Below are 11,909 nucleotides of genomic sequence, written 5' to 3'. Positions count from 1 at the left end.
GAGTCCTTCCCACAGGGCTGCAGCTCTTCACAAACTGCTCCAGCGTGGGTCCCCCCTGGGGTCACAAGTGCTGCCAGCAAACCTGCTCCAGCGTGGGCTCCTCTCTCCACGGGGACACAGCTCCTGCCAGGAGCCCGCTCCAGCGTGGGCTTCCCACGGGGTCACAGCCTCCCTCAGGCATCCCCTGCTCCGGCCTGGGGCCCTCCCCGGGCTGCAGGTGGGTCTCTGCTCCCCCGTGGGGCTCCCTGGGTGCAGGGCACAGCCTGACTCCCCAGGGGCTGCACCAGGGGCTGCAGGGGAACCTCTGCTCCGGGCCTGGGCACCTCCTCCCCCTCCTCCTTCACTGACCTGGGTGTCTGCAGAATTGTTTCTCTCATGTATTCTCACCTCTCTCTCTGGCTGCAATTGCTGTCACACAGCAAATTTTTCCCCTTCTTAAACACATTATCCCAGAGGTGCTGCCACCATCACTGATGGGCTCGGCCTTGGTCAGTGTTGGGTCCATCCCAGAGCCATCTGGCCTTGGCTCCATCGGACATGGGGGAAGCTCCCAGAAGCTTCTCACAGAAGCCCCCCCTGCAGCCCCCCAATACCAAAACCTCGCCATGGCAAACCCAATGCAACATGATAAACATAGCTCTTGTATTTGCTTATATTCCTTTTTACATTACTATAGTGTCTTGCCTTACATGGCGTAGAAGAGCTCTGTGTGCAAAGATTAGTTATCCTTAACCAGGTAATGGAGGAACAGTATTGATTCAGATCACATTTAGTTATCTTACTACTGCAGACAATGTGGCCTCCTTTAATCATCCAATTCTGCTCAATTAACAGAGAAATACTTCCTCGGGTATCAAGAATAAACATCCTATGACAAAGGGTTCACCCTGATCTTTGTCATTAAAGGAATATAAGCTCCCTAAATAAGGTAACGCATAGAATCATATCACAAGTTTAGGTCTATCCTAGGGACATGAGAAACATTGTATCACCTGCAGAAAGGGAATAAACATCAAGACTAAGCAAAATTTAAAATTAAGAAAGGTTATAGAAGAATATTGGGTCCTTCGTTTACCTGAAAGTGCCCTCTATTACAAAGTCCTGAGCTCCTCTGTTTCCTTTGACATTATGCCAGTTGAGTGCATTGGGGTGGAATCTGAAATTGAAAACTGGTGAGACTTTTCTAACAGAAAGTGGTAGGCCTAAGTAACATGATTCGACTTGCATTAGTAATAACGCGATTTCTAACCAGTTCTAACCATTACAACCTGCAAGTCACTCCAATAATATGACCATTGTTGTCATGAAGAAACTTGTCTCAAATTCCTTCATTATTGAACAGGGTGAAGACTTGGGATCATCTTATAACACAGGTCTGAACTCTTCTCTGCTCTTCTCATTGCTTAAATACTCTAACCATCTGGTAATTACTGATTAGGCTGCAACTCCACTCAGTTTCTGGATAGGGTTCTTTTAGTCCCTTGGGCACCTGGATCTCCATTTTGTTCACCCACTTTCTTCATTCTTCAGTGTCTGGCAGTGAGAGCCTTCAGGCCAGAGCTAGCATCTTATAAGCAGTAGCAGAACCTCATGCTCATTATTTATCACAGCCTTTGAAAGAGACTGTAATCTAGCCTGTCTGCATCTCATTGCAAGTGTTTCTAGAGATCAGGGTCCAAGCTTCAGAGGTGACTATTGCTGCTGCTCTCTGAAAAGAGATGCCTTAATAGCATCATGTAGACCTGACAAGGGGAAGTTCCAAAATCCATTTTGAAATACAGTACAATCCCACCCAACTCTGGTTGGCCTTTCAAATGTTCTTCACATGGGCTCCAAGCACAAGTTCCTTCAATTTCATATAGTAACTGTTCATCTAAACAAGCATTTATTTTGAATATTATTATAGATACAATGTATTTTGTGAGTTTGTATCTATGAAATTGTCCCCACTTAGTTTAGTATGCTTTCTTACATTACTACTTCTCCAATGAGTATTTAAGATGTATTGAACTTATTTCACTTGCATATCAAATCAGTAGCAAAAGAATTCCAGGGAGAGTCTCCATCCCCTGCTAGATGCAGGAGGAAACATGATAACAAGTGATGAGGAGAAGGCTGAGGTGCTTAATGCCTTCTTTGCCTCAGTCTTTAATAACAAGATTAGTTGCATTGAGGAAATCCAGCCTCCACAGCCAGACTACAGAGACTGGCAGAACGACACCCCTGCAATCCAGGAGACAGTCAGTGACCTGCCGCATCACACAGACACACACCAGTCTATGGGACTGGACGGGATACACCCGAGGGTGCTGAAGGAGCTGGCTGGGTGCTCACCAAGCCGCTTTCCATCATTTACCAACAGTCCTGGCTGACCAGGGAGGTCCCGACTGATTGGAAATTGGCCAATGTGACGCCCATCTATAAGAAGGGCCGGAAGGATGATCTGGGAAATTACAGGCCTGTCAGCTTGACTTCGGTACCCAGGAAGCTGATGGAGCAGCTCATCCTAAATACCATCATACAACACGAGGGACAACCAGATGCTCAGGCCCAGTCAGCATGGGTTTATGAAAGGCAGGTCCTGCTTGACAAACCTGATCTCCTTCTACAACAGGGCAGCCTGCTTATTGGATGAGGGAAAGGCTGTGGATGTAATTTACCTTGACTTTAGCAAGGCTTTTGACATCATTTCCCACAGCATTCTCCTGTCAAAAATGACTGCTCGAGGCTTGGACAATTGCAACTTTGCTGGGTTAAAAACTGGCTGGGTGACCAGGCCCAGAGAGTTGTGGGGAACGGAGTTAAATCCAGCTGGCAGCCGGGCGCAAGTGGTGTCTCCCAGGGCTCAGTGTGGGGGCCACTCCCGTTTAACTTCTTTATTAATGATCTAGACAAGGGGATCGAGTGCACACTCAGTCAGTTTGCAGATGACACCAAGTTGGGTGGGAGTGTTGATCTGCTCGAGGGTAGGGAGGCTCTGCAGAGAGACCTGGACAGGCTGGAGCGATGGGCTGAAGCCAACTGTAGGAGTTTCAAAAGGCCAAATGCCGGGGGCTCACTTGGGCCACAACAACCCCCAGCAGCGCTACAGGCTTGGGGAAGAGTGGCTGGAGAGCTGCCAGTTAGAGAGGGACGGGGGGTGGGGGGGTTAATTGACAGCCAGATGAATATGAGCCAGCAGTGTGCCCAGGTGGCCAAGGCCAATGGTATCCTGGCTTGTGCCAGCAATTAGCATGGCCAGCAGGGACAGGGAAGGGATCTCTACCCCTGTACTCGGCACTGGTGAGGCCGCCCCTCAATTTCTGTGTTCAGTTTTGAGCCCCTCACTACAAAAAGACACTGAATGACTCGAGCGTGTCCAGAGAAGGGCAACAAAGCTGGTGCAGGGTCTGGAGCACATGTCATATGAGGATCAGCTGAGGGAACTGGGGGGAGTTTAGTCTGGAGAAGAGGAAGCTGAGGTGATACCTTATCATCCCCTACAACTACCTGAAAGGAAGCTACAGAGAGCTGGGTTTGAGCCTCTTTAACCAAGTAATAAGCAACAGGACAAGAGGGAATGGCCTCAAGTTGCGCCAGGGAAAGTTTAGACTAGATATTAGGAAGTATTTCTTTCCAGAAGGGGAATGGGCTGCCCAGGGAGGTGGTGGAGTCCCCATTCCTGGAGGGGTTTAAGAGCTGGGTCGATTTAGCACTTAAGGATATGCTGTAGTTGGGAACTGTCAGTGCTAGGTGAACAGTTGGATGAGATGATCTTCAAGGTCCTTTCCAACCTAGATGATTCTGTGATTCAACTCTATGTCCAGGTATACTCACACATGACTTTTTCTTCTGATCTAACATGTTTATTAGAAATAAAATAAGTATAGCTGAAAATAATTTATATAATGTGAAGGCCTTCAGCATGACATGAGATAAAGAACAGCTCTCCTCTTGGAGCACAAAGAGGTTAACTGCAAAGAAAGTATGTATCTGTATCCCATAACTAAACCAAAGAGACATCTAAATTAAAGTTTTTTCACAAATTAAAAGCAAGCCAACACATTCAAGAACATGCCTGACTACTCAAATTACCATGCATGTCAGCTTTGAAATACTTGGGTTTTGTTTTAATCATCACATGAATCCTGATGCTCCAAAATTCATTGACTTCATTATAATACATCTTTATCATAAACACACTATTAATTCTTGAAGATTTTTGATTTATGTGAACCTTCCTATGGGTATTCTTTTGTAAAACATTAAGCATTTGCTAGTGTTGGAATTCTGTATTTTGTTACTGCTTTTTAAGACATGGCAAGAAAAACTTGCCTTAATGCAAATCACTGAAGACACATTTCCTTTCGGGATATTCATTGTTAGATTCACTTGGACAGAAAAGTTGAAGTATGAAAGATTAGAGAGCTGAAAGTGATCGAGTTTTACTTAAGCTTGACTTAAGATAGGTAGGTACTGTGGGTGCCTATGTCGAGTCGCGAACCATCTGCGTCACTGACAATGTAAAAGTGCCATCAGCATTTAAGTTAGAAGATTAACGATGTCTAAATTAATGATGCACTTGTGTTAGAAGATTAACATCATCTAGATTAACGACGGCTAAAAGCAAAAGAATTCATGCTCAATAGGGAAGAAACAGATAAGAAAGGAATCTTTAGAATAACAAAGCAGAAATTTATCTACCGGTTGTGCACACTTAGTTGCACTTGTTGAAAGTGAGGAACGAGTTTTTGAAATGAGCATGTGCCAGAGCAACACATGGATTTGCTGTCACAAGAATATATAGGGACTTGTTTTTCTAATAAACGTTGGAGCTTGACTGTCAACCATATTGGTGTGTGTCTTGTCTCACAGCCTTGTCCTGCAAATAAGGGGGTTCCTGCTACAAGGTACAAGGTCCACTCTGTTCCCTCAGTTCTTATGATTCTGCCCATTTACCAACTTTGGCCCCAACAGTTTCAGAGCTCCAAAGCAATTCGCAGAAATAGACAAAAGACTTTATAGTTTTCAGGATTTTTTAAAAGATGACACATTTTAAAAGCTTTATGAACATGTAGAAGAGAGGTCTGCCTGAAGGTTATTAAAGTACTAAAAATATCAATTATTTAAAATCAGCATATTTTATTCTGAAATGGAAAAATGAAAAAACAAAGCAGTTTGGGCTAAGAATCCACAAGAAACATCAACTAGACCTACAGCCATATGTAACAGAGTAAAAGATACGCTTAAAATTGAATAATTAAGCTTTTGCCATCACCATTCTTGAAGTCTTTTAATTTTATCTGCATAATTTCCATTGTGTGCTTTCTCTAGAAAGCTTTCAGGTGCCCTTTTGACTAGAGAACTAATACAACAAATATTTCTTGCATTATCTTTTATCCTTCAACTTCATAGTCTTTTTAAAGCATCTGCCTGTAATGGCACAGTTTTCTGTGGCACACAGGCTTCGGCAGGATGCAATACAGCCTTGAAATGAGGACAAAGATCTCGTTACACCAGGTTGTAAAATTTTTGGTTTTAAGATTGAGGTGAATGAGTAGGATGTAATTTCAATCCTTCAATACCCAGAGCCTTCCTTCCAGTTAGCTTCAGATTTTCTGCTCTGGTACATATCTTGAAATCAGCACACATATTGTAAGGAACAAGTATCTTCTATAGTAACAGTGACTTTAAACACTAGACACTCCTACCTGCTGCAGCATTTCAACACAAAAAATCTGTGTAACCTGTTAAGAATTTTCAGCAGTAGTTTGAAACTTACTTCCAGAAATAATGTGTTTTGCCTGCCCCAGGTTCTTAATATGCATTAGCTCTTTTTTTTGTTTAGGTTTTGTGTTGTTTGATTGTTTTGGATTTTTTCTTTTAACTTTCCATGAAAACCAGATTGTATGAAATTAAGTTAGAAGTTTAACAGTTATGTAAACTACATGTTAACTGCTGTCAATTATTCTGATAAACATTTCAAGACTAAAATCCTATATTCCCTGGGTACAAGAAACTAAGGAATTTATCTCCTGGCATTTACTTTTACTATACCAACTTATTTGTTCCATTAACATATAAGATATTACATCACTTTCTAAACTACTTTCAGTTGACTAATATGACACAAAAGGTAGAGTTCTATTGCACAATAAATCATGCACCCACTGTACAAAAATTCCATGTAAAATGTTTATCTATATATAATTATAGGAAGCAAGAAAAAAGTTATTGCAACAAGAACTGACTGTAATAGGATGAAATTTAAGTCCATTATAATCAGTGTTCTAAGTATGTCATAATACCCATAGAGACATCACTAAACTGGAGAAAGAGGCCGATAACCTACCTTGCTGGTTTAAAAAAATAAACCCAAAACATTTAGAATTTCACATATCTCCCAATTGGTGCAAATCCCAGTCCATGGGCAGAGGTATAGCAGCCTGCATCTCTCTTCAAACAGGAAGGGCCAAAACAAAACTATTGTTCCAAACATTTAGAGCATGCTATACAACATGCACAAAGCAGATCAGGTTGTTCTTTTGTTTTGTTTTTAATGTCTTTTGTACACAGACAATGGATCCCATTTCCCACACTGAGTTTATTGCGACTTAGAAACAAAACTTCCATGTCTAGTTATTCCACTGTTTAGAGAGTTTAATAATCCTGATTTTATATGCCTTCAAGTATGGAAAATCATCAATAATTTTTAAAGCATATCTTCAACAACATTGTGTTGCCAAAGCAAGTACATCAGAAATGTAAAATCCTTATGAATATTTTTGCCCCATAGAAATAGGAATCAGAAAGAAAGCAGGAATTTTATCCTATTACATCTGCAGAGGGCAATGAAACCTAATTCTTGCCATAACTACATCCTCCTTTAAAAGCTTAGATATGTGATGAGTTAGCATGAGATACTTGCTACCCACTTAATTCTCCCTCCCTATAGATTAGTTCTTCCCTTTCTTAAATATTAGGCCTATTTAAGATACAGTGAACTTGCACACGGACCCTTTTCATAAGTTCTGTTAAATAGGACAATGCATCTTAAAAGTGTTTTTTCTAGCTGGTTGTTCTAAAGTATAACAAAATTCGCTAGTCCCATTAAAGAAATTTTCGCAAAAAATAAACCCAGGGAACAAATTCATTATGGCAACAAATTTCTCCACATAATTTGCACATCTCTTTGGAAGCTGCTTTATTGGGTTATTAAAAAAGTAGAGATAAGAAAATATCTACTTCTTGGTCAATAAGCTGGTGCAATCCTGAAAAGCAGAGGAGCTTTACTGGTATAGACTGCTACATTTGTAGAGCAGTCATATGCAATACATACATATATTATTTTTCACGTACCAGAGAGGTTCATACATAACATTTTTTTATTTGAGTAATACTATGCTTCTCTAAATGCTTCTATTTTTCCCTCCACATTTAGCCACACACATCTCAAAAGGTGCTGAAAACAGTATTGTATTAAAGAAATTACAAGCTTTTGGAGATGGCACAACCCTAATCACAACTGACAAGTGTCCAGTCTTGCATTTTGTGCTATAAAGCCAGAGGACGCAAACCCAGACAATTCATTATTAGGTAGGTCCCAGGCCCAATGCAACCAATCAAGCTGACTGAAGAGAAACTAAAGGTTTCACATCCCTAAAACTATTCTGAATTACTTTGCCTCATGTTTCTTCTTCGTACAAGACAAGCGTTGCACAGGCTCTACAACAGAGCTAACCCAGAGGACCTTTACCCTTGAGCAGAGATGAAAAGCCTGTCCTCTGCTGACAATAAGATGAACCAAAAGCGCCAAGATACAAATTCCTCAAGCAAATGCCTGCCACTGCAAGCTGGTGGCTGAGAGTACCTCATCCTGCTAACCCATAGATTACACACAAAAAGCACCCATAGATGGTGCTTTTAGCAAACAAAAAACCTCCAAGCACAGAAGAGATAAAGGACTGGTAATTTAATAGCAACTACACAGCAAGCCACACTTTTCAGTATATCGTTACAATAGCAGACTGCCCTGCTAAAAGCTCTGTTAGAAAAACTAGTTAGAGACAGTCATTCAAATGATCAAACCAGAACCAAGGGTAAACTTAAAACAAACCCCATGGTAAATTGTCACTCCTGCAGTCCTCAGAGATCAATAAAGGTAGAGTTTCCTTACCCCGAAGGCCTGTATTAGCTATTTTAGGTTTTTTTCTTCATCAAAATAATTAAATTATGTGGAACGTAACAGACAAGTTAAACTATTTCATGTAGAAACATAAATAACTTACTAGATGGTCCACATCCCATACTGTGAAGTCTCCTGTTCCGAGATAAGGATATCATAGTAGACGAAGCATTAGAAACTGCCATTCCAGTTTCCTTTCAGAAAGAACAAAGAAATCAGCAGCTATAACAAAGACATCTTAAAAATCTCTTCATGGTCTATCAGTAAATTTACCATTTTCAGTAAGCTCATTGCTTCATATTGGCTTACTAAAAAGTTATCAGAAAACACCACTGTAGTCACTCAAGGCTCCAGTAAAGTAGCAAAGTACATTAAGCCTGAAGACAACAGGCAGATTTTAAGCCAGTTAAGCCAAAAAGCCTAAAACTGCATATCCAAACACCATCCTCTGTGCCCTTCTCCATACTTCTTTTACTTTCGATTACAGCCTCTATACCATCATGTGTATTTAACATAACTCTCAGTACAAACATCCTACTGCTTTGGAAGTTTTTATCACTCAGTTACAGTTATTTAAAATAGTTTTAAAATTTATGCATGCATAAATCACTAAACAACATAATACTAATTAACAAGACATTTTGTAAGGTCCTAAATCCACACTATTTTCCAAGAACATGATCCAAAATGCAGCAAAATTGAAAACCGTTTTGTGGCGGTTTGTTTTTTTAAAAAATAAAAAATACCCAGCTAAGTTTTCAAAATGTTTCCTACCATCTTCTCTTTAATCTTTTCCTGTTGTTCTAACATTCAAAGATATATGATGACAGACTATAGCTTTTATTCTCATGTTTCCTTTCTCAGTAAGTATTTCTGCCTTCAACAGTCAGCTGCAAGATAACTTGAATCTTCTTGTATTAATTCTCAGTACTGTTATGAATTATGCTTTCTTTTTCTCATCAATAAATTGTCCTTCGGAATCCCAGTATTTCTAGACTCTTAGGCTTCGTAATCATTTTTATAAATTGGTATGTCATAACAACATTGACTCTCCTCCTCATTCTTGCCATATTCATCTATTAATCCAACTTTCACTTCATTCATCCATCTAGCAGTGTCACCAGTCACAATCCCTCCACTCTTTCTGAACTTAAATTATTCACACAGTGGCACCTGTATCACTTCAGAACCAGAAACATTCTGAGTCCACCAGAGCACCATGACAAGAACTCAAATGAATACTTTGTGAGGCAGGAGGGCAGGGAAAAACCCACAGGTTAGTTGTTAACAGCTTAAAAAACAGTCACGATCATTAGTCATCTGACAGCATCTAGGCAAACTGGAGGGACAATATTCTTTCACACCTGCTTTACCCAAGGATAACGCATAATTTAAGTGTGGTGTATGAGTTCCTTCCCACCTTCTTGTAAGTGCAAAGTTTTAGCCCTTATAAATTTATGACCTTTTCTACACCATTTACAGAGAAATGGGACTAGGTACAAACTCATTTACACAAAGAGGTACTGTAGATAGTACTTTGGAAATTGCTCTATAAAATGCAGTTTTGAATGCCCAGGTTCAAAGAAACTGGTGAGCAAAGACAACCCATCTTAAAGGGAGCTTTGCAATGACTGAAAGAAATAGAACAGCATCTGAGCATGTATAACTTGTTTAATATTCTCTACACTTTGAGATGAAACAATATTCAAGATAATTTCTGCATTACTCAGAATATAATTTCCATGCCAGCTCTTGTAGAAAATATGCTTTAAACTTGTGCTTTTAGTGCACACCAAACATCCAGTCCCGTAAAACGTATTATTATGCAGAACAGAAAGCAGTATCAGAGTTGATCCATAAAGATGCTTTAAAGAGTTCTTCAAAATGTAAATACTTACATTTCCTTAAAAAACAAAGCCAGCAATACATCAAATCACAGAAGCCAATTGAGCCTATATCACCTACTTGAGAAAACGGAAGAGCAGACCAGCTTAGTCAAGTTACAAAAATCCATTGATATTTTGTCACGATGCGGTTATATTGTCAAACTCATGACATGCAGAAGTATACCTCCTGATTAGTATGTCTTTGTTAAAACCACATTGCTCAACTTCTCTATAACCTGCTATCTTTGTTCTAGAACTACCTACATCTAGGCTGAGTAGCATTTTTCTCAATTTAACATGAATTTTTCAATTCCCAGAAGCCAATGACTTACGATAGCAAGTTCTTCCTTATTAACAATGCATCTAACTGCATTTACCTAGTTTACTTAATACAGTAACACAAACGCTACTATTTCATATTATTTCTTCACCTCATGAAGAGCAGCAGCTATATCTAAAGCATTCATATTTCAGTGACATGAATTACAGAATACAGTTTTCATTAAGGAAAATTCAGTTACAAATACAGTATCTGTTAATAAACAGCATTAGCTATAATGTATGATGCCTAGAGCAATCCAAATAACTGAGCAAGTCCAAAATGACATTACGAACAACATCAGCTATATAATTTTACCTAAGGACTTGGTTAGATTTACTGCATTTAATTTTCATGCCCTATACTTTTATCATTTAAATTTCTCAGTCCTGTGCACAATTCTATATAGTATTTTTTAAATATCAAGTGTTTTCTGTGTTCTAAATACCTACTTAGAGATTTGACTGAAAACTGATGTCAGAAGCTATATCATTAGCCAAGTCTTCATGGACATAAAATTCTGCAGAGGGCTTAATGACCATCGTTTAATGTTGCTTTACCTTTCCCTCTTGAAGAAGCAAGAGCACGTAAAAATGCATTATTGTTAGTTTTAGACAGTTCAAATGACGAGAGCAACTACTCTTCCAGTTCTTCTAAAAACTTATATTGACTTTATTTTTTCCTTTCTCCTAAGCATATTACTGACGTTTTCTGCTCAGTAGACAAGCACAAGAGGAAACAAAGAACTTAATTACTGTGTCTTGAATTCTTGGTGGGGAACCTCAACCCACAAGCATTTTCTCTTATCGGTGGTTGATTTTGTTACCTGTTTGCAGTTATGTGGCATGACTTTCTCTCCACTGAGCTTTTCCCAGAAAGAGCAGGGAATGAGCAGAAAGAAATGTGACTCCTCTGCGGAGCTGCGAACAAGGACTACAAAGCAAACTTTTCTTTTCCCACCCTCAAACAAGGGACCAGGAACCACACACCCTAATTACATTTCAGCAACACGCCACGAATGATATAGTTGGGTTGCCAAGATAAACCACATCCAAAAACCAGCACTGAGTTGTAGCGATCCGATACTGCCAGCTTGTTGACTTTTACTGAGAAGTGAAGAGGCTCCCACAAAGTGATTATTGCTGGATGAGCCAAACCAGACCTCAGCTTTCCTTAGAGTAAGGATGCTTCAGACAGCATATAACAAACTATTTCTGAACGAGCTGAAGCTCTAGCTACCATCTTCCCTTACTGCTTAAGTGCTTTAAACCCCAAGTTTCCTTCCGTTCATGACTGACACTGCTTATGGTGGGTATCGGGTACGCCTTCAACGCTCTCTGAAGGCCAAGTCCTGAAGAATCACAAAGGGTAGGACAGCCATCAAAAATACAAACGGAATCGCGGTACTATAGAGCTTCATTCAGGTAGGATACGAGAAGCACGTTATCCTGAGGACAAGGAGAACACCCACCCCTCCGCGCGGCGCCGCCAGCCACCCCTCAGGGGGGTCTCGCCGGGCGGCGGCGCAGCGCGGGAAAAC

The 11,909-nt window shown here is 40.2% G+C and overlaps 1 protein-coding gene across 2 annotated transcripts in view; it reads right to left on the bottom strand.

Annotated features, from left to right (window-relative positions):
• The window catches only part of OTOG (otogelin), a 103,498-nt gene extending 95,144 nt beyond the window's left edge, over positions 1 to 8,354 (bottom strand). For both annotated transcript variants that reach the window (XM_026850375.1, XM_026850377.1), the window contains exon 1: positions 8,268 to 8,354. In XM_026850375.1, the coding sequence (XP_026706176.1) occupies positions 8,268 to 8,349 (82 nt within the window). In that variant the 5' untranslated portion in view covers positions 8,350 to 8,354. The remainder of the gene's footprint in view (positions 1 to 8,267) is intronic.
• Between the last annotated feature and the right edge of the window lie 3,555 nt (positions 8,355 to 11,909).

This window comes from Athene cunicularia (assembly GCF_003259725.1).
Source record: "Athene cunicularia isolate RWA chromosome 5 unlocalized genomic scaffold, athCun1 chr5_part2, whole genome shotgun sequence".
In the NCBI taxonomy this organism is placed as follows: Eukaryota; Metazoa; Chordata; class Aves; order Strigiformes; family Strigidae; genus Athene; species Athene cunicularia.
This window is presented reverse-complemented; position numbering and strand designations above follow the sequence as displayed.